At 39.9% G+C, this 22,002-nt stretch overlaps 1 protein-coding gene across 2 annotated transcripts in view; it reads right to left on the bottom strand.

Annotated features, from left to right (window-relative positions):
* The window catches only part of UBE4A (ubiquitination factor E4A), a 37,203-nt gene that overhangs the window by 7,306 nt on the left and 7,895 nt on the right, over positions 1 to 22,002 (bottom strand). The window contains exons 3-17 of one of the 2 annotated variants that reach the window (XM_049109914.1): positions 19,992 to 20,165; positions 18,824 to 18,936; positions 17,682 to 17,834; positions 16,990 to 17,149; positions 16,537 to 16,739; positions 16,140 to 16,331; positions 14,911 to 15,244; positions 13,736 to 13,856; positions 11,159 to 11,463; positions 9,468 to 9,600; positions 8,893 to 8,976; positions 8,257 to 8,444; positions 5,661 to 5,761; positions 5,433 to 5,546; positions 3,775 to 3,949 (exon numbers count right to left, since the gene is read on the bottom strand). In XM_049109914.1, coding sequence (XP_048965871.1) covers positions 3,775 to 3,949; positions 5,433 to 5,546; positions 5,661 to 5,761; positions 8,257 to 8,444; positions 8,893 to 8,976; positions 9,468 to 9,600; positions 11,159 to 11,463; positions 13,736 to 13,856; positions 14,911 to 15,244; positions 16,140 to 16,331; positions 16,537 to 16,739; positions 16,990 to 17,149; positions 17,682 to 17,834; positions 18,824 to 18,936; positions 19,992 to 20,165 — 2,550 coding nt within the window. The remainder of the gene's footprint in view (positions 1 to 3,774; positions 3,950 to 5,432; positions 5,547 to 5,660; positions 5,762 to 8,256; positions 8,445 to 8,892; positions 8,977 to 9,467; positions 9,601 to 11,158; positions 11,464 to 13,735; positions 13,857 to 14,910; positions 15,245 to 16,139; positions 16,332 to 16,536; positions 16,740 to 16,989; positions 17,150 to 17,681; positions 17,835 to 18,823; positions 18,937 to 19,991; positions 20,166 to 22,002) is intronic. The other variant, XM_025465337.3, reaches the window with a different exon arrangement.

A 22,002-nucleotide genomic window follows, 5' to 3' on the forward strand; every position in this document is an offset into this window, starting at 1 on the left:
AAATTCAGTTCCTCAGTCACAGTGACCTCACATCTCAAGTGTTCAACAGCCACACGTGGCTAGTATCTACATTATGAGTCCAGATTTATAGAGCATTTCCATCAGAGAAAGTTCTAAAGGACAGCAGTGATTTGCACCCTTTTTAATGGCCACATAACTTTCCAATGTTGTGACTGCATCTGAAGTTATTTATTTATTAAAGATTTCATTTCTTTGAGAGAGAGTAAGAGAGAGAAAGAAAGCATGAGCAGGGGGAGGGGCAAAGGGAGAAGCAGACTCCCCATTAAGCAGGGAGCCCGATGTAGAGCTTGACCCCAGGACCCAGGTATCATGACCTGAGCAAAGGCAGATACTTAACCCACTGAGCCACCCAGGTGCCCCTGAAGTTATTTATTTATCTTTATTGCTGGATGTTATTTTTACTGCTGGACATTCTATTATAAACATTTCATATCTATCTATTTAAAAAAAAGATTTTAAGTAATCTCCACAGCCTGCAAGGAGGCTTGAACTCACAATCCTGAGACTGAGTTGCATGCTCCAGTGGCTGAGTCAGGCAGGTGCCCCAGCATTTCACTTATTAACTTCATTGTGTACATACTTTCTAGATTTATTATTTCCTTATAATGAGTTCGTAAGGAATTGCTAGGGCACAGGACTCAAACTCCAAAAATTAAAAAAATACATTAACACACGCTGGGTTTGGGCAGCCTGGGTGGTTCAGTGGTTTAGTGCCGCCTTCAGCCCAGGGCGTGATCCTGGAGACCCCAGATCAAGTCCCACGTCGGGCTCCCTTGCATGGAGTCTGCTTTTCCCTCTGCCTGTGTCTCTGCCTCTCTCTCTCTCTGTGTCTCATGAATAAATAAATAAAATCTTAAAAACAACAACAACAACAACACACACACACATGCTGGGTTTTAATAAGCCAAAAAGTATGATCAGGAGGCTTACTTCATACTACTGGTTCTTGATCTTTTAGTTTTAGCCACTCTACTGGCTTCACTACTGAGGAGTTTAGCTTTTACTTCCCGTCCTTCTCTCCCAAATACGAGTCCCAGTATATAACCACATCTTTGGTTAAATAATTTAGTTTATGTCATGAAGATTATATAAGTATCATTCACAGCACAACCACAGTGTTCTAATGATTACATATATAAAGTTATATACTTTAAAAAAAAAAGATTTACCTATTTGGGGGTGTGTGTGCGAGTGGAGGGGGAGGAGCAGAGTCAGAAACTCTTCAAGCAGACTCCCCACTGAGCATGGAGCCCAAAGTGGGGCTCCATCCCAGGACTCTGAGATCATGATCTGAGCTGAAACCAAAAGCTGGATGGACACTCAACTGACTGAACCACCCAAACACCCCGGTAATATATATGTTTTAATCTAACTTTTAAAAATTTTGTTTATTTTCAGAGTACCAATCACTAAATCTTTCTAAACTCTCCACCAGAAATGTAAAACTCTGGATAGGATAATTTCTAGCAGTTCTGTATTTTTTGGAAATGCTCCTTCTGGAAGCTCCCATCTGTCACTCCAATCTGGACTCCTTGCTCTAGAAGTCTACTGCGTGGTGGTCACACAAGCTCCTTTTACCACCATCCTGGACACTTTCTTTGTCTCTCTCTTATGGGATTCCACTTTCCTCCTGTAGATTTACCCTTTCACTTTGATGGAGAATAGCTTTTTGTAGCTTCTCAAGAAATGGTACACTGGAAGTAAATCTGATACTTTCACCCCTGAAAATGTCCTCACATTTGGCTGGCTATAGTTTTCTGGGCTGAAAAACTATTTTCCATGAGACGCATGCTCTGGTTTCCAATGCCACTGTTGCGAAAATCAAAGACATTTTATACTTTATACATTTTATATTGTACATGACCTGACTTTTCTCTGGGACCTTTTAGGATCTTCTCTTACCTTGATTTCCTGAAATGTCACAATGTCACCTTAGTGTGAGAATTTAAAAAGTCCATGTGGTCAGCCCACTGTGGCCCTTTTTGGAAGCTTTTAGTCTTTGGGGATTTTTAATATTATTTGATAATTTCCTCTTCTCCATTTTTCTCTTTCGAGACTTTCTGGATTGATCCTTTATTTTACCCTTTCCATTCTAATTTCCATTTCTTTTCTTTCTGTTCTACTTTCATGCAAGAGCTCCTTAATTTGATCTTCTAACTCTTTTACTGGCAGATAGAAATTACTTAAGTTATATATTTTCAATATCCAAGACCTCTTTCTTGTTTTTTTTAAGTAATACTTCTTATTGCCTCTTGTTCTTGTCTTATGGATGCTATGCCTTCTCTTGTTCCTCTGAGATTATAAAGATTTTTTTTAAAGTTTTCTTCAGGGGATGCCTAGGTGGCTCAGCAGTTGAGCATCTGCCTCTGGCTCAGGGCATGATTCCAGGGGTCCGGGATCGAGTCCTACATCAGGCTTCTTGCACGGAGCCTGCTTATCCTTCTGCCTGTGTCTCTGCCTCTCCCTACCCCCCTGTGTCTCTCATGAATAAATAAATAAAATCTTAAAAAAAAAATAAAGTTTTCATCAGATACCTGTGTTTCATGTTGGAGGATTTCCTCAAATGTCTGGTGATCCTTGGTAATCATTTCATATATTATCAATATAAAATTATTATCATTATTATTATTTTAAAGATCTCTATTCATTCATTCATTCATGAGAAACACAGAGAGGGGAGAGAGAGAGAGGCAGAGACACAGGCAGAGGGAGAAGCAGGCTCCATGCAGGGAACCCAACGTGGGACTTGATCCCGGGTCTCCAGGATCACGCCCTGGGCTGAAGGCGGCGCTAAACCGCCGAGCCACCCGGGCTGCCCCAATATAAAATTATTAATGAAATATTTTACATTAAAAAAATACTAAGTCTTGAGGCATGTATTTTTTTTTTAATTTTTTTCTTTAAAGATTTTATTTATTTATTCATAGAGACACACAGAGAGAGAGAGAGGGAGAGAGAGAGGCAGAGACACAGGCAGAGGGAGAAGCAGGCATCATACAGAGAGCCCGACGCGGGACTCGATCCAGGGTCCCCAGGATCACGCCCTGGGCCACAGGCGGCGCCAAACCGCTGCGCCACTGGGGCTGCCCTTGAGGCATGTATTTTATACTTTTAGCATGGCTCAATTCAGACCGGTCACATTTAAAATGCTTGAGAGCCACATGTGGCAAGTGCTACTGAATTGGACACTAGCTTTTTTTTTTTTTTTTTTTTGGACACTAGCTCTAGAGGGAGCGGAGATAAATATTTTTGTTTGATTTACCACATTTAACCAGAGTTTAAGAATATTTCTTAGGTTAACATACACACATACTCCCCCAGATATATATATATATTTATTTATTCCCCCAGATACATTTATATGGCTAATTTATTCTCAAGAAAAATTATAGCAACGTAAGCTTCCTGGTAGCTGTGTGAGGGAGAACATGCCCCTGTCAACAATGGGCTGCTTCTTCTTTTTTTAAAGTAGGTTCCATACCCAATATGGAGCCCAAAGTGGAGCTTGAACTCATGACCCTGAAATCAAGACCCGAGCTGTGATAAAGAGTTGAATGCTTAACCAACCGAGGTACCTAGGCACCCTGGGCATCATCTTTCTTGAAGTTTTTCTGGGGATTCATTTCCCTGTCAGATTGTGTCTGAGATACTATTGCCAGAGCCTGAATTCTTAGTTTCAGCTGGATTGATCCCTCAAATGAAGGAGATCTTGACCACTAGATTTTTTGGGGACATAGTGCTTTGTGTCCTTACCTGATGTCAGAAAGGCAAGGGTACCAATTGTTTCATTGGACATGATGTTATGGAAACGTGCCAGCTGTCCAAACATCTGTAGGCCAGCCTCCTTCTCTCGGCGGGCTTCTGGAGTCAGACTATCCCATTCACCTCGGTCTTTCTCAATCTGTTGAATCTTTATCTTGCTCAAATACTACAGAAACCAGAAGCGAAATGTATCAGATAAGAAAGTGCAGTTGAAGAGAAGATATGTAAGCAGTTCTATTTAAAATCTAGTTTAGTAAGTCAGGAAAACCAGGGACTATGTAAGAAACACGAGCCTTTATTTCTCAACATAGGGCTGAAAATCCATATAGATTTGTTTTAGCCTGGGTGGAGTTATGGGTAGGTTCCACATGACTATTATAGTCTGTGATCTAAAAGGGAGGATAAATAGTATCATGTGTGAAACCTAGGCAAAAATAACAGACTGAAGTGAAAAAAAAAAAAAGGGACAAATCTTTCCCTCAAAAAAACCAACAAAAAAACAAAAACCCACAAAAACCCAACAAAAAACAAAACAAAAAAATCCCCCCCAAAACAACAAACCCAAAACAAAACACCAACCCCACAAAAAACAAAAAACCAAACCCAAAACTGCCTATAAAAAAACAAAGCTCTATCAAATATGCAAGATGTCTGGAAGGAGAAGCATAAATATTAAAAACTGTCTACTTCTCATCATTCTTGCAGTCCTATGACAATGCCATCTGGTGTCATTCTTTGTATCACAGAGCTCTTGCTTAGAGGGGTCTATTTATTACAGGACGTGTTCTTGTTTTCTAAGAAAACCTATCTAAAATCTTGAAGTATGGGATTATGAAAAAAGCAAGAACTCTTCTCACAAATTAAGTACAAGTTACTGGGGGACTGCTAATCAATATGAAGAGCTTGTGGCTATCCAATAGGCCACCTTCGTGACTTCCTTGCCTCATTTCCCTTTGGGACACTGCCTTATCTATCTTTCACTTGTCAGAGATAAGGGAAGTTTTTAATAGGAGCAAGAAGCAGCTCCTAAGGGATGATTAAGGATATGATGTACTGAAGCTGCTGAGAGGCACCCAAATATATACTTTGGGAATCTCATGTTTCAACTATAAAGATTTGGGAGGCTGTGGATAGATGAAGAGTATTGGGGAATGTTTATATGAAAAAATAACCCAAACTAGAGATTCTGTTTTTCAAGTAGTGTGCAAAAATCAGAATCTTTCAGGAAGGAGATAAGAATCATTGCCTTAGCGAGTCACTGTTACTGATGAACCGGTTGGGATGGAAAATGGTTGAGTCACTGACCAAACCCAAGGTCCTCTGATTTCTTTCTGTGTTGCTGGCCTGATTAATCCTGCCAATGGACCTTAGTTTAACTTCTTCACCCTTTCTTTTCCACTCTGCCAAAATTTCATCCTAGCTTAGGAGGCTTCAATGACCATTGATCTTGGTCTCTAATGGAACAATACCTATTCAATCTCCGTAAGAGTTGTAGTATACTACTACCCACAAATTTCGGGGGTCCAAAGTGGTACTATGGGCATATGGATTGCTCCATTATAATTTGAAGGTAAAAAGTATGTACTTATTATTACCTGATGATATAGGGTGAGTTAAATCTGTTCTAAAAATATTTTACTTATTCTTACCTGTATGGCTTCATCCAGGAGGAAGATGGCGTCGTTCATTAGCAGGTTAAGAAAACGGAGGAAAAGTGGGGGATTCATGGCTTCTAAATTCTTAGAGGCATAGTCAGCCAAATCCTGTAAGTCCCAGCCCAAGACAAAACCATTTTAACTACTGAACCACAACTCACTGGGGCTTATCTGAAGTAAAATTCAGACAACTCAGCGTGGCTACACCAAAAACTCTCTCACCTTAATGCTCTCTCGATAGGTATCTGTTCCCCACATGTACCTTAGGATGGGATACATGGGACGCCGGTAATTAAACTTCTGTTCAAATTGATGGGGGTCTCCTGAAATAGGGTAAGAGCAAAAACCCAGCAAAGGTGGTGCTACCAGAGAAAGAGTAAGAGCTTATGTCTATGTGGAGCCATTTTCTTTTTTTCTGCATGTGCCAAGACTACTGGTAGAATCTGCCCTGGGAGTTTAGAAAGGCCCAGAGTTACAGGCAAGTGTTTACTTATTTCTGTGCTGACAGAACAAGAGGGAAACAGACACAAAAGATACCTCATGCAGAAAAAGACAAGGACCAAGTTGTTCAATAAGAGCCAGGGGAAACCAATGCTTCCATATCCAAATGTAGAGTACTTATCGGACTTTGAATGAGGCCTCTGAACAGGCCATTGTGGCAGCAGCCATGTGCTGAATGGGTTACTAAGTACCCCCCACATTCTTCATAGATAACATCCCAACTGTGAAATGAATTGGTTCTTAATTACTATGAGAAATCAGGTCAGAGGCTAAAAACCTGAGGCTTGGACTGTTGTGACCTATGAAAGGAACCACTAGAGCTTCATAGTTTTGGTCATATAAGAAGAGCATGGGATTCAGAGTCAGAAGATCTAGGTTTTCCTTTTGGCTCCACTTAATTCAAGCCTCTTAACATTTTTAAACTTCCACTTCCTTAGAAATAAAATAGGAATTATAATACATTCTCTATCATTCCAACTAAAGGGTTGATATGGTCATATAATAAGATAACTGTAGTGATTTACTGTGTGACTATATATGTATTGTAAAGATTTACACGCACTATCGTACTAGTCATCACTTCAATCCATTTTATAGATGAAGACACTAAGGCTCAGAGGTGAGCAAGTGACAAAACCAAAATCCAGATGTGAAAGGCACTCAGTACAATGTTAAATGTCTCCTTAAGTATTAGTTGTATTTAACACCAGATGGTAGGACAGCTTTTATTTAGGATACTTCTTTTAAAAGAGATCTTAAGTAACTGCCTAACATGTTGTTTACTGGTTGAGATGGGGTACAGTTTACTCCTGATCTCAGGGTGGTGAGTTTGAGCCCTGCATTGGGGGTAGAGTTTACTTAAAAAAAAAAAAAGAAAAGAAAAAGAAAAGAAACAAGAACTGTCCCACTATTCTGCAATTTGAGGCAGATAAAAATCAAGACCTGGGAGGCAGGGGTTGCGTGACTAAGTCTGTTAAGCGTCTGACTCTTGATTTCGGCTTAGGTTATGATCTCAAAGTAGTGAGACTGAGCTCTGCATTGTGCTCCACGTTGGGTGTAGAGCCTGCTTAAGACAGAATATGAAAGACTCCTAACTCTGGGAAACGAACTAGGGATGGTGGAAGGGGAGGTGGGCAGGGGGTGGGGGTGACTGGGTGACGGGCACTGAGGTGGGCACTTGATGGGATGAGCAATGGGTGATATTCTATATGTTGGCAAATTGAACACCAATAAAAAATAAATTTATTAAAAAAAAAAAAGATTTGCCTCTACCTCTTCCTCTGCCCCTCCCCCCACTAAAAAAAAGACCTAGGTGTAATCAAACCGTTTGCTTTTCTTGAGCATAATTTTTTTTTCTTGAGCATAATTAAATCAAGCACACAATTAAATTTGGAAGAGCATGTGTTTTGTTTTTACTATTTTTTTTCTTTGCTATTTTTAAAAGGATTTTATTTATTATTTATTTGAGAGAGAGAGCAAGCGCATGAGCGAGAGCACACAAACAGGGTAGGGGAGGGAGAGGAGCAAGGAGACTCCCTGCGAGGGAGCCTGATGTGGGGCTCGATCCCAAGACCCCAGAATCATGACCTGAGCTGAAGGCAGACGCTTAATCAACTGAGCCACCCTGGTGCCCCCTCCCCTTTTTAAAGATTTTGAGAGAGATTGTGTGTACACCTGTGCACGTGAGTACACAGGTAGGGGGAGGGGCAGAAGGAGAGAGAGAAGCAGACTCTCTGCTGAGCATGGAGCCCAACACAGGCCTCCAACCCAGGACCCTGAGATCATGACCTGAGCCAAAGTCAGACGCTTACACCAAGCCACCCAGGGACCCCTTATTTTTCTTTCTTTTTAAAAGATTTATTCATTCATTAAGAGGGAAAGGGAGAGGAAGAATCTCAAGCAGACTCTCCATTGAGCGCAGAGCCCAACATAGGGCTTGGTCCCATGACCCTGAGATCATGAATTGAATTGAAACCAAGAATCAGACACTCAACCAACTAAGCCCACCCAGGTGCGCCCCGTTTTTTTTTTTTTTTTGAGGTGAGAATCAACCTGATCATATCACTTAGTTGTGTGACACAGACAAATTATCTTTTCAAGCATTCATGTCCTTATATGTACAACAGGGATAATAGAGTAAAACTTGCCAGATGGTGACAAATTATTATTGAAACAATGTAAGAAAAGCACTTAGCATCAATGCAGATACATAACAGATATTCAATAAATAATGGCTGTTGCTATTTTTCTCACATTAAGTACTGATCAAGCTAGGAAACTCCACTAGTATCTGCTTCTCAGTTCTGGATTGCTTTACCTGTAAACTCAATGTCCACAAAAACCTTGATTAGAGCTTCTGCAAGGTGGGGTGCATGAGGAAAGTTGCAGAACACACGTTTCCGGTGGAACACACTGGATACCAAGGGATTTGGGGTCTGATCCAGGTGGGGCATCACTGCTTCCAGCACCTCCGCCAGTTTGGCCCGTAGGTGGGGATTCTTCATCCTGCAAAAAGGGCAGAAAGCAAGCAAAGCAGGTAGAAAACTTAACTCTCAAATTCATGACTGTTTTCTCCACATGAGGAGCCAAAACACTCTATGCTACCATTGGGAGGAAATAACAGGATTCTGTAGTTTCAAGTCTGTTAATTTCTGGGGGATAATGCAGGTACATCATTCAACTTTTGAGATCACAACCTACCAAGTATAAGGATGAATACTCAAATTGCTATGTAATACTAGCCATTCTGTTTATTTTTCTATAATAATCCATTACTGTTTTTATCCCTGTTTCATTGAGGTTAAACTTGCCTCTCTAAGCTTTCTGAGAGCAAGGGTCAGGATGCAGTTATACTACGTTATTTACGATGTACACATGTACCTAATAAATATTTATGGACTTATGATTTCTCATTAGGTCTACTCAGCTCAGTGAAGGATTGGCTTCTACCTACTTCTTACTGACATGGCTTAGGGGACTGTGCACCATTCTCTTCATCCAGCAAATCTTCACCCTTGCACACATGGTTTCCTTTGGCCTAGACACCAAAAATACCAGAGAAGCAACTCTATAGGACAGCGGGTATCTCACTTTGAGAAAAGAAGAAGTAGAGAAGTAGAAACTATGAATGAGATTAGAAAGCATTTACCTGTGCTTACTGCTCATGCAACTCAGAATGTTAAGGGTAAACTTTGTTACCATGCATCTGCTAGAACATTAGAACCTGGCTGCCCTAGGTAAGGTTTCTGGCATTAAGGTAACTATTTTAACCAGTCACTAACAGTGGAATTCTTACCAAATATTCTACATGCAGGTTCAGATTCTCTGTGGGGAAAGTCCTTGGCTTATAATGCCTCTCAAGAGGGGGATTTCTGGCTATCCTTAGGGACGGTCAGGAGATTCATGAATGTTAACACAACTTCTGAAGGCAAGCCCTTATGATTCAGGCTTGTGTGTTGCTTGGTTTAGAAGTCTTCTGAATGCTTTGTACCTCTAAATGGTGTTAGAGCCAAGCTTTCAACACCTCACCTTTCTATGCTTCCAGTGAAAATCGTGATAAAGTGAAGGACATGTTCCAGGGAGTCTGCTGACGTCTCCAAGATGTCATCGGCAAAGCGGCGTAGAAAAATGAGGAAATCACCCAAGTTATCTGCAAAAAATTCTGAAAAAAACCCAAACAAAACAAACCCCCCCAAAATAAACAAAAACCCCCCCTCAAAAAAACCAAACAAACATGCACTGCGATTAAGTGAAACATCTGACTTTCTGTACTAAGCAATATTGAAAATTTCCCTTCACTCTACCTAACAAAGGTTAAAAAAAAAAAATCACAAATGTCTTATAGGTACTGGGAATGGTGACAAGTTCATAAATGTAGAATCTCCTTTTTTTTGAGTCTCCTTCTAAGGTAAGTAAAAAAAAATTTTTTTTTAAAGATTTTATTTATTTATTCATAGGCACAGAGAGAGAGGGGCAGAGACACAGACAGAGGGAGAAGCAGGCTCTATGCAGGGAGCCCGATGTGGGACTCGATCCCGGGTTTCCAGGATCACACTCAAGGCTGCAGGCGGCGCCAAACCGCTGTGCCACCGGGGCTGCCCAGTAAGTCAATTTTTATTTCTAACCATGTCAATATGAGAATAGCAGAGACACAAAATACTGCTCACATATCAGTGCAACTTAAGAAAGTACACTGATATATACTCTTTTCCACACTCAAGGGTAACTGTGCATTAAATAACCCTTCAAATGGGCAAAGAATCTTCAACAAAGATGAATACATAAGATGATTCTGGTCATCAGTCTCGAGGATGGTCCTCCAATTGTCTTTGCTTCCTGGTACTCGTGCCCTCATGTGTCCCTCCCTACATTCTTCCAGGGTAGAGGCACATAGAAGCAATGGCATATCATTTCCTTGTTAAGTTATAAAAGCCTAGAGCTTCCCTTTGGTCACTTGGCCTGAAGGAAGCCAGCTGCCATATCATGAACAGTACTAAGGAGAGATCTGTATGATCTGGAAAAGAGGCCAGTAAGCAATTGAGATCCAACAACCACATGACCCAGCTTATAAGCAGATCCTCCAGTTTTGGTTGAGTCCTCAGATTCCTGTGGCCCTGACAGCTTGGCTGCAACTTCATGAAAGATCCAGAGGCACAACCATATAGCCAAACCACTCCTGGATTCCTGATCCACAGAAACTATGTGAGACAAAATTTGTTTTAAGGTGCTATGTTTTGGGATGATCTGTTACTTAGCAAAAGATGGCCAATACAATGATCAAGAACATAAAACCTGATTTTGATGGACAATATCTGCCAACTCCTCACCAACATATGTACATACACAATCTCCTTAAACAACAGGAGATGGTAATTTTTTCCTCCTAAGAAACAACACAGGCACAGTCGAACAGATAAATTTAGAAGTTAAACAATGAAAACAATGCTAAAACTAACAGCTCTGAAAACCCTGGCTGCACTTAATCCCTTGAAGACTAGTTTATGATATACACAGAAGTGGGGACACAAGGCTGAGGAAAAAGCTGATAGTTCCCCCATTCTTTGACCAGTAGATATTATCTACAAATTTGAGTTGTTTCTTCAAAAACAGTTGAATGATAACTAAGGGAGGGTATTCTGAGGATTATACTTCCAAAGTGACCCAGTTAAACTTAGACAGCTATAAATAGGCAGTTGGTTCCCAAGGAAGAGCCTGCTTACCTGGCACATAAGCCAAAGAGCTGTAGCCATCTGGCAAAGGAAAAGTTAGTTCTATTGGCTGTGAGCCCTCATTGCCTATGGCCAGTTGAACAAGCAGAACAGCCATGGACACCTGCAAGTTTAGACAGTTCTGTAGCATCTGTGGCTCTGTCATGGCAGTCTTGGTAGAAAGATAGATGGTCATCAGCCGTTCAAATTGCTCACGAAGGTTGTCAGCAGCAGGGCTAGAACTTTGCTGAGCATCCCGCCAGGCAACCTGCAGCCGATGCAGATTTTGGTTGATTTTTACCATCTGATCATGCAACCTGCCCCCAAGAAAGTAGAAGAGACTGGGTCAGGAGGTTCATACAGGACAGAAGAGTATACATTGTTCTAGAAAAACAAATCCTCGTTTATTTATTCTAGTATTCTCTTTTAGGATATAGGGAGCCGCAATTGTGATGATACAGAAGGCACTCACAAAAATTATCGACCAGACAGGGGCAGGGGTCATAGCAGCGGGAAAATATTATCATGCATTTGACGTAAATGATGCTAATTACAAATAGCAGCCTTTAGCTGAAACGCACCATCCAAGGAACAGTAGCTTGGTTGAGCAGGGTGTAGACTTGGCTGTTACCATGTAAAATAACTATTAGACAAAGTACAAAAAGACCCCAGCAGGATCATTTGACACAGCACAGTTGCAATGATTGTACTTGGATGCAGTTATATGGACAGTTCTTCTACGGTTAGCTGAGAAATAAAACTGGTGAAAGAAGATTCTAGGTTAGTAACAACCACATATAAACTGGTAGCCACCTGAGATGCAACCTCAGAAACAGCTTCCAGTCCTCTGTTGTTCAATATAAAATTACATTATTCTTCACAAAGGGTCAGCCAAATGTTCTCTAATGAAAGGAAGCCCCGTAATTCAATGTTATGGATAGTTATCTCTAAAGGTATAGCCCAAAGTCATCTTCTTTGGCCCTGTAGGTAATGTCTAGGGTTAGCCAGCCAATATGGGGAGACTAGATGACATTCATTTCTGTATCTGAATGCAAGTGGTTGAATAAGTTAAACATATGCTGCATTATCTATTGTCTCATTTAAAATGTCAATGACTGGGGAACTCCTGCGTGGCTCGGTTAAGCATCTGCCTTTGGCTCAGGTCATTATCCCAGGGTCCTGGGACTGAACCCTGGGTTCGGCTCCCTGCTCAGTGGTGAGTCTATTTTTCCCTCTGCTCCTCTGCCTGCTTATGCTCTTTCTCTCAAATAAATAAATAGAATCTTACAAAAAAAAGTCAATGACTGGGATAGAAAAACTCTAATAAAGATATAATTTCATTTTTCCAGAAATTTGCTGAGAATTTCTGGAAAATTTTAAAAATGTTTTAAATTAAAAAAAAATTTTTTTTAAATGCTCTGTGCCAGTGTAAGTATCCTGAGAAGACATTAAAAACTGCTGTACTCAGTACCTCTTCCTAAGAACTGTAACAACTTTCTTATGTATACTTGCAACTAACTCCTAATCAGCTAAACCAAAGGAGAGAAAAATCACAGAAAGGCACATGTGGCCAGCCTCAACCAGAACCATTTTTGGAAGTCCTACACTCTAGTTCTTAATTCTCCGTATTTCTAGAATCGTTTTGATCTTTGGTACACAGATCTTTTGTGTTCTACTGATCTTATCGGAATCCCTTATAAACATTTTTCTTTTTTTTTTTTTTAATTTATTTTTTATTTGAGAGAGGTGTGCATGTGCATGTGTGTACTCAAGCCCCAAGCACTTCATTTTTGTCAATATTATCTCTATACCACAGAGTAGAGCTTGGTCTTTTTCATCAGGAGTAGTAAGATGAAAATTCAAGAGGAGAAAGTGAAAAGTTAAAACAATTCCACTTTCACAAATCATGATAGATAGTTGATTTAAAAAATTGCAAATTTAGGGGCACCTGGGTGTCTCAGTTGGTTAAACATCTGACTCCTGATTTCAGCTCAGGTATGCTTTCAGGGTTGTGGGATCGAGCCCTGAGTCAGACTCTGTGCTCAGCAGGGAGTTGGCTTGAGGATTCTCTCTCTCCCTCTCGCCCCTCCTCATTGTGCTCACACTCTATCTAAAATAAGTAAATCTTTGTAAAAAAATCTGTGAGTTTAGAGAAAAATACTAATGTGTCTTTAATTTTCAGAAGGGTAGCAGGTCAAAAATGAAAAGTAAATTCAAGTTCTCTGGACAAAGCCAATTCATATAAACATGGGTAAGTGCATACAAAACCCTTTTCCTGGGATGCCTGGGTGGCTCAGTGGTTGAGTGTGTCTGCCTTTGGCTCAGGTGAGTGATCCCAGTGATCCCAGGGTCCTGGGATTGAGTCTGCCATCATGCTCCCTATAGGGAGCCTGCTCCTCACTCTGCAGGTCTCATGAATAAATAAATAAAATCTTAAAAAAAAAAAAAAAAAAAAAAAAAAGACAAAACCCAAACCCTTCTCCTGTGAGATCCTAATGGGAGACCTCAGAATCAAGGGAGACTCACTTTCAACCTTCTGGTTATTAACACCATGAAGCAGTTCTTCTTTAATGACATCAGAGCAGTTACCTGTGAAATCCCAAGTACAAAGTATACTCTGTCAGGACAAGGTTCTCTGTCACAAGGTTGTAGTTCTGGGGAAACTTTGGCTCCTGCACCGCTGGGATCAAACAAGTTTCTTTGTCCAAACCTCAAAGAATGTAAAAGGAACAGTAAATGACTTGCTACAGACTTCTGTCCTGCGTCTCCAATGTCCCCTTACTCTAGCTCAGCTCTCTTTCATACGGCTACCAGTGAGATTTTTTTTTTTTTTTTAGTAATTTCTTTTTAAAAGTAAGTGTAGAAGACACTGTGGATTTTGCCAAGTGATAAGACAGCAGATCATCAGTACCTATTTGTGCTTTTCCAGATCTATTTCCTTTTGACCATGTATTGCTTTTATGATTAGAAGATTCATAAAACTGAAAGGAAATACACCAAAATTAAGAGGGTTTTTTTTTTTTTTTTTTAAAGAGTGATTCATTTTGAGTGACTTATTTTTTCTGCATTGAGTTTTCTCCAAACAGGCCTCAACATTCTTCCTCCCTGGACTCATTTCCTGCCAATTCCCAAACCCCTTCCCCACCTGGCTCTAGACACACTGAACTTCTCATTATTCTCCAATCAAGGCTTTCACAGCTTTGTGACTTTATACTTTAAATCCAACTCATCTCTCAAGATGTAGCCACAGAGACCCCCAACTTCTGTAGAATTTATTATTCACTTCCTCCTCTGTACTCCCAGTTTAGCCCTATACCATATTATGATTATGTGTTAATATATTTGCTTTCATTGGAGGCTTTGAGTTAAAAAACAAAACAAAGCAGGGATTGTGCTTTATTTATTTTTAGGAAGAATGAATCAATCAATACCCAGGGCTGCTAAATTCAGAAAGAATGTTTCACTAAAACACAACATTGAAAAGATACCAGTTTTTTTAAACATCTATCTTTAAAATTTATACTAGTGGAATGCCTGGGTTGCTCAGGGATCTGCTTCTTCTCCCTCTCCCTGCCGCTCCCCCTTCTTGTGCTCTGTCAAATAAATAAATAAAATCTTTTAAAAAATTTATACTAGTTTTTCTTTTTGCCTTATCTTGAAAAAGATGCACTTTTGCGAAAAAGGATAAGTGAATGCCTTAGATGTTACACGCATGCACACGCACATACACACACACCATCTTGAGAAGCCCAGTTCCCCCCTACCTCTCATGTGCACATTTTTAATTTTTCGTTCTTCATCATTCAATTCCTTCAGGGCACAGTAAGTGGGATTAAAGGTGAGGAGCCGAGAGGATCTGGGTTTGCAAAATGGCTGGCATAACTTCAGGAGAGCAGCACCCAGATTCAAAAAGAAGGCATCCGAGGCATACATTTGGAAGAAGATTTCTGGCATCTGATTGGCCCAAATCTTGGTGCGGCCTGCATTTGCATGCAAACAGTTTCCAAGCCAGGACAAGATACAGTGTTTGGTTTCTGGAGAGAGCTGGAGTAAGTTCTTCAGCATCTGGTAGATCTTTTCATGGAACTGAGCCATGAACTGTTTAACCAGAAAACACAACCACAGAACATTCCAGTTTCACAATCCTCATATTGTTACTCCCAAACCTTAGCCACTGGCAATTTCCACAAATATCTTAATCTTTTCCCTCACTCTCCCTGTGCTTTATACCCCAGTTCCGATTTTAAGAAAATTTCTGGGCACTTAGGAGAGCTTCCCTGATGATCTGCCAAAATGCAGATAGCATTTGGATCGCTTTAGAGTAGAGATCAGTAAACTTTGTCTGCAAAGGGCCAGATGATAAATATTTTCGGCTTTGCAAGCTATACGGTGACTGTGGCAACTATTCAGTTCTACCACTGTGGAGTGAAATAAAACCATAACAATGTGTGTCAATGGGCATGGCTGTGTTCAACAGAACTATTTACCAAAACAGGTGGCAGGCCAGATCTGGCCACTGCAGTAATTTGGGATGGGAGACTTAAACCATCCCTAATTCAGCCATTTACCTCCTCATGTTGGCCAGACCTCTGCTAGAATTCACACTAAGAAGCCCAAATGGAGAGAACATAGGTGGAAGGAAGAAAAAGGAAAACAATTGTTTATAAGCTGGAGTTCAGTTGGAAGATTTTAGGAGCCCAGGTTATAAGAAACAGCTTGGTGACAACAGTGGGGGCTGAGAGGAAGTGGCTGTGTCACAGCAGGGCATGGAGGAGCAGCAGCTTATTCTTAAACCACATACCAGCTTATCTTCTTCCCTGAGCCCACACTAAAAAAGAGGACAATTTCTTTACGTGATTATGGTAGAAAAAAGCCAAGCAGATCAATCTGCTTCCCCAAAGAGGCTCAAGCGGCCTTATCTGCATCTGCTCCCCGAGGAAACATGACTTCATCTAAGATTAGGGGGCTGAGATACAGTGGTAAACAGTTCCACCTGATGGATGTTGGCCTCCTGCACTTTGATCTCCTGGGGACTGGAACGAGATGGATTCAGAAAGTAGCCATGATTTTCTACTACACCCGGAGTCTTTAATAAGCAGGAGATATTCAGGATTACTCCCAGCAAGGTCTTCTGGTACATCTGCCCATTGCTAGGGTCCTTGGGCTGAATGTACTCTACAAAAACCTACAGAAGAAAACAAGTCCTATTTATAAGTCTGTATGATGAGTTAAGGGTGGTGGGGTGAAAAGGTCTCAAAGAGTTAAGTCTATAGGACAACCAATGTATCTTTCTCTTATTTGAGAAGTAACATTAGAGCACCCTCAAGATACAGGTGCATAAAGTATTAAATCTCCAGCTCAAATGAATACATACCACCTTTTAGACCTACCTTTGCCATATCCTTCTGCCTAGTGAAATAGAGAAGAATATCCAGATATGCATAAAACAGGATCTGACATAGTTCTAGATCTTTTATTCGGCCCAATAAAATATCAAACACTGGAATCATGACTTCGGGAAATGTGCGAACTTCCTCATCCATTATCAAGGCTTCAATAACCTCTTCCAGAAACTCAGTTACATCTTCAAAATCTAACAGATGACAAATGGGAGGAAACAAAGTCTGTAGTGATTTTTAGATGCTTTTACACACAGGCTCTCTACTCTTCTCACACTTCAGTATCGTACTGCTACTTGACACAGTATGGTCAAGATATGAGCTCTCTTCCTTAATTTATACTTCTGGAACTGTAGTGGCTCTGAGGTTTTCTAACACAATAAAAGTAATTTTAAATTTGGAAATCAAAATGTAGAAATCTAGAGATCTTGCTTATGTACTCACGGGCTCCTTGGATGGCTTCCAACATTAAATCTACCAGTTGCTCATGGATGTTTTGGTCAACATAGATCTCTGGGGTGAGGAGTACTGTTCGGGTATTGGACACAGTGAGGTTCCTGCACTGCACCGCAAAGGGGAGCAGGTTCTCTGGAACTTTGGTAATCTGGAAGTAGAGTGAAGAAGAGAGGGGAGAATCTAGCTGTATGATCTGAACAAGGGTGGACTCAGCAAATAGAATAAAAAAGACAATGTACCCCAAAACAATACTGCTGTCCTGTGGATTCTTGAAAATTCAATAGAGTTCATTCTTTGGTTTAAGGAATTACCTAACTGCTAGAATTCTAATCCTGGAAGTGACCAAGCTTAGCTCACTCATTATTTACACCTCAGTGGAAATGAACTTATCATACCTTTCTTTTTTTTTTTCTTCTCCCCAGACCTTTGTTAATTAAGAGTATGACTTTTTAAGGTTTGTATGAGAACAGGAGGCACTGGTTAGCTGAGGAATGGAGTAGACCGCAAGCTACAGAAAGGACAGACTAAAATTTGACAACTAACACTGCCTCTTATATCTAGTTCCTGATATATTATGATGTATATGAATTGATATAAAAGACATTGATCCAACTCTGGCTTACGTGTTAAAGTCAAACCCAAGAGTACCACACAGTTTTCAATGGGGATTATTCCTTTACCTCTTCCTTAGCTCTTTGGAAGCAGGAATAAAGGTAACAAAAAATGTGCCTCTCCCCTGCATCTCGATCAGCAGAGAGATTCAACGTTGTAGAAGAAGTCATGTTAATCAAGTGGTTGCCTGGATCCTGAAGTAATAAGCGAGCGAAGACAGCCTTTAAGAAAAACAAGCAAAACACTAAATCACTGCAAAGTTACTCTTAGAATATCAAGATGTAAAAGGTCATTCTGACACAGGTTACTGCGAGAATCACAGGATGAAGAGTGAAGGGGCCGTAAAGGACCGCACCTTACTATTTTAGAAAATATTAGGTATATAACTGTATATGCCATTTATCCTTGAACACTATGGGTTTGACATGGATTTTTTTCAATAAATACAAACACTGTAAATTTATCTTCTATTGCTTATAATATATTTTCTTTTCCCTCGCTGACTTTATTGTTTGGTATCCATAAGGCTTCAGGTCAACAGTAGGCTATTTGCTGTTTTTGGAGAGTAACAGGTTATAACATGGATTTTTGACCACCCCTAACCCCCTTGTTGTTCAAGGGTCACCTGTACAGTTATCCTAAATAGAGCTCAAATGTCTAGTATAACCCTAGCATAGAGTAAGCATTAAAACAGCATTTGTTGAATGGTGTGGAGAATCAGTGACTGAATTTATACATGAAATCTATTCCTCTGTGTGACTGCTGGCACTCAGACTTCTATAAAGATAATTTAAACATATAAAGTTAAACTACAAGTTGTCAAGTGTCTGCCCTACCAAACTTTTATTCCTTTACAGTTAATTAGACACTTATAAGGTAAAGCGTACTATTTTGATTTTGGTAAAGATATAAAGAAAGACACACACCTCACCCCTGAGAACTGAAGGAACTGATAGGGGAGATAAAACAGGTACATAAAAAAGCCACTACATGTTACAGAAGGTGATAATTGCTATCTGAGAGGCATAGAGAGTTCACACCAGGAATTCAGATATGTGGCCATGGAAAATAAGAAGATCCCCAAAGAGGAATACCACAGACAACGTTAAGAGATGGAAGTAAGCAAAGTCATGGTTGGGGAAACATAAGCAGAGTTCAAGAGCATGGCTAGTTTGTGCTGAGGGCACACAAAGGAACATCAGAGTGGTACCTGCTCAACGTTGTTCATATCAAGCCAGTCTTGATCTTCCAGGTCTACTGCCATTTCTTCCAAATACACACAACGGCTGGGGATGCCATTCCCACTTTTCAAGCTTGGGTCACCTGGGAAATGGTTTTAATCTGGTAGGTTAAGAATAATGCTTCCGTCTTATACAGACAACTGATTTTTTAAAAAAAGATTTTATTTGACAGAGAGAGAGAACAAATGAGCACACAAGCAGGGGGAGCAGCAGAGGGAGAGGGAGAAGCAGGCTCCCCACTAAGCAGGGAGCCAGATGCACAGCTTGATCTCAGGACTGCAGGATCATGACCTGAGCAGGTGCTCAAATGAGCAGATGCTTAACCAACTGAGCCACGCAGGTGCCCCCAGACAACTGATCTTGAGCATTTCTCTTGAATGTCAAGTCCAACTCAGGTGGTATCAATGATAATCTTTTTTTTTTATCAAGGATAATCTTGACACACAAAGCAGTATCTAAAGACTTAAATCTTTTCCAAGAGTCAAAGAGCATGTCAGGTTTTGTCATAAACTTAACATTATGACATTTAAAAGAGTAAATCTCAGGGATGTCAGGGTGGCTCAGTGGTTGAGTGTCTGTCTGCCTTTGGCTCAGGGTGTGGTCCCGGGATCTGGGATCAAGTAAGTCCCACATCAGGCTCCTTGTGGGGAACCTGCTTCTCCCTCTGCCTATGTCTCTACCTCTCTCTCTCTGTGTCTCTCATGCATAAATAAATAAAATCTTAAAAAAAAAAAAAAGTAAATTCCAGACAAAAGCACATACTTTGGGGTTTAACTACAGATAGGACATAGAAGGAAAACACTATGACACCTCTTGGTTGACACCTCTTGGGTTCCCATCTAAATGTTTAGGTCACCTCTGAGAAGAAAAAGGACTTGGCTACCACTTGCATTTCCTTTTAAGGTGGTAAAGGTAAGGAGCTATTGACCCAGTCCATATCAAAATGGTAACGAAAGCTGCACTTGTGTCTAAATACTATTTTTAGGTCAATCAAAAGCTTCACTGAAATGTCAAAACTGTGTTCTAGGCAGTACAGTTAGTTTAACCACTAGATACAGTAGGTTTCTATGAACAAGTTCCTAACCCAAGCAGGAAGGGAAGAGTAATGAATAGATTGGCTGCAAGTCTGTAACTCACTGTTGTCCAGAGTAATGAGGAAGATCCTTTGGATCATGTGATTGATGTTGAGTTGCTCACATATTTCTTGCTGTGAACGGAAGGAACGGCTAATCTCAGCCACAGAGTAATCAAATTCATCCAGGCTTTCTGACACACTATTATCCGAGTCATCTGGGCTAGCTGTGAGTTCATCTGCCAGAAAATGTAAGCCATTAAGAGTTAAGCTCTTATCTTTAAGAGACAACCAAGTATACTATCAAAAATGATAAATGTTATCAAGAGAAAGATAATTTGGGATGTGAAACAAGTTAATCATCTAATTAGTGAATATCTCAAGTCACGAAACTTTTTTTTTAAATTTAGATATAAATGATGTATAACATTATATTAGTTTCAGGTATACAATATGATTTGATATTTGTATATATTGCAAAATGGTCACCACAATGATTCTAGTTAACATTCGTCACCATAGAGTTATAGTTTCCTCTTGTGATAAGAATTTTTCAGATCTACTACTCTCGTAGTAACTTTCAAACATGCAATACAGTATTATTAACTATAGTCACCATGCTATTCAATATATCCTTAGGACTTATTTATTTTATAACTCAAGTTTGTATTTTTTGATCCCCTGTATCCACCTCACCCCGGGCAACCACCAATCTGTTCTCTGTATCTATGAGTTTCTTTCTCTCTTTTTTTATGTATCATCTATAACTGAGAACATTTCTTTGTTTTTATTTGTCTTTTTCTGTCTGACATTTCATGTCACATGGGTCTGTGTTGCAAATGGCAAGAATATTCCATTGTGTGTGTGGTATATTTTCTTTATTCATTCATCCACTAATGGACACAGTTGTTTCCATGTCTTGGCTATTATAAACAATGTTGCAATGAACATGGGTGTACTGTGCTTTTCAAGTTAGTGTTTTTGTTTTCTTTGGGTAAATACTCAGAAATGAATTCCTGGATCATATGGTAACTGTATTTTTCATTCTTTAAAGAACCTCTATAATGTTTCCCATAGTGGCTGGACCAACTTACATTCCCACCAACAGTGCACCAGGGTTCTCTTTTCTCCACATCCTCGATAATACTTGTTATTTCGATTGTAGTCATTCTAACAGATATGAGGTGACAACTCATTGTGGTTTACATTTGCATTTCTTTGATAAGTGATGCTGAGCACCTTTTCATGTACCTGTTGGTCATCTGTATGTCTTCTTTGGAAAAATGTCCATACAGATCCTTTGCTCATTTTTAAACTGGATTATTTATTAATTGAGTTGTATGTGGCAACATCCTAAATACAGGATTCTGAAATTCCTGGCTGTAAATCCTACCACATTTTACAAATCAAATTCTTTCCACTCATAATTGCACTCTGTATTACCAAAAGTAGTAACACTATGCAGAATCTCAGTGAACAAAGAATTACCTAACAGACCACTATGCCTTTAATTTTAAATATATAGATTTTTCCTGATTTTAAAGAACACATGTTTTATTTTTTTTTAAAGATGATTTATTTTATTTATTTATTCATGAGAGACAGAGAGAGAGAGAGAGAGAGAGAGAGAGAGAGGCAGAGACACAGGCAGAGGGAGAAGCAGGCTCCATGCAGGGAACCTGACATGGGACTCGATCCTGGGTCTCAAGGACTATACCCTGGGCTGAAGGCAGGCGCTAAACTGCTGAGCCACCTGGGCTGCCCAAGAACACATATGTTTTAATAAATAATCCCAAATTGTATAGGAAAATATAAAGTAAAAAGTCTCCTCTGAACAAACTCCCTATGGACAACCACTTAAGTTAACAAAGTGTTTCAGATTTTTTTTTTTTTTTTCCTATTCTGGTGCTAATGTTTATTGCTAGGGCTTTCAGTTACCAAAAAAAAAAAAAAAAAAAGAAAAAAGAAAAAGAAAAAGAAAGAAAAGAAAAGAAAAAAAAAGGACGGATTATACTATATATACTGCTTTCCAGCTTGCTCTTTAAATTTAATCAGCACCAACATCCTTCTCTGTTA

This window comes from Canis lupus, chromosome 5 (assembly GCF_003254725.2).
Source record: "Canis lupus dingo isolate Sandy chromosome 5, ASM325472v2, whole genome shotgun sequence".
Classification (NCBI taxonomy): domain Eukaryota; kingdom Metazoa; phylum Chordata; class Mammalia; order Carnivora; family Canidae; genus Canis; species Canis lupus.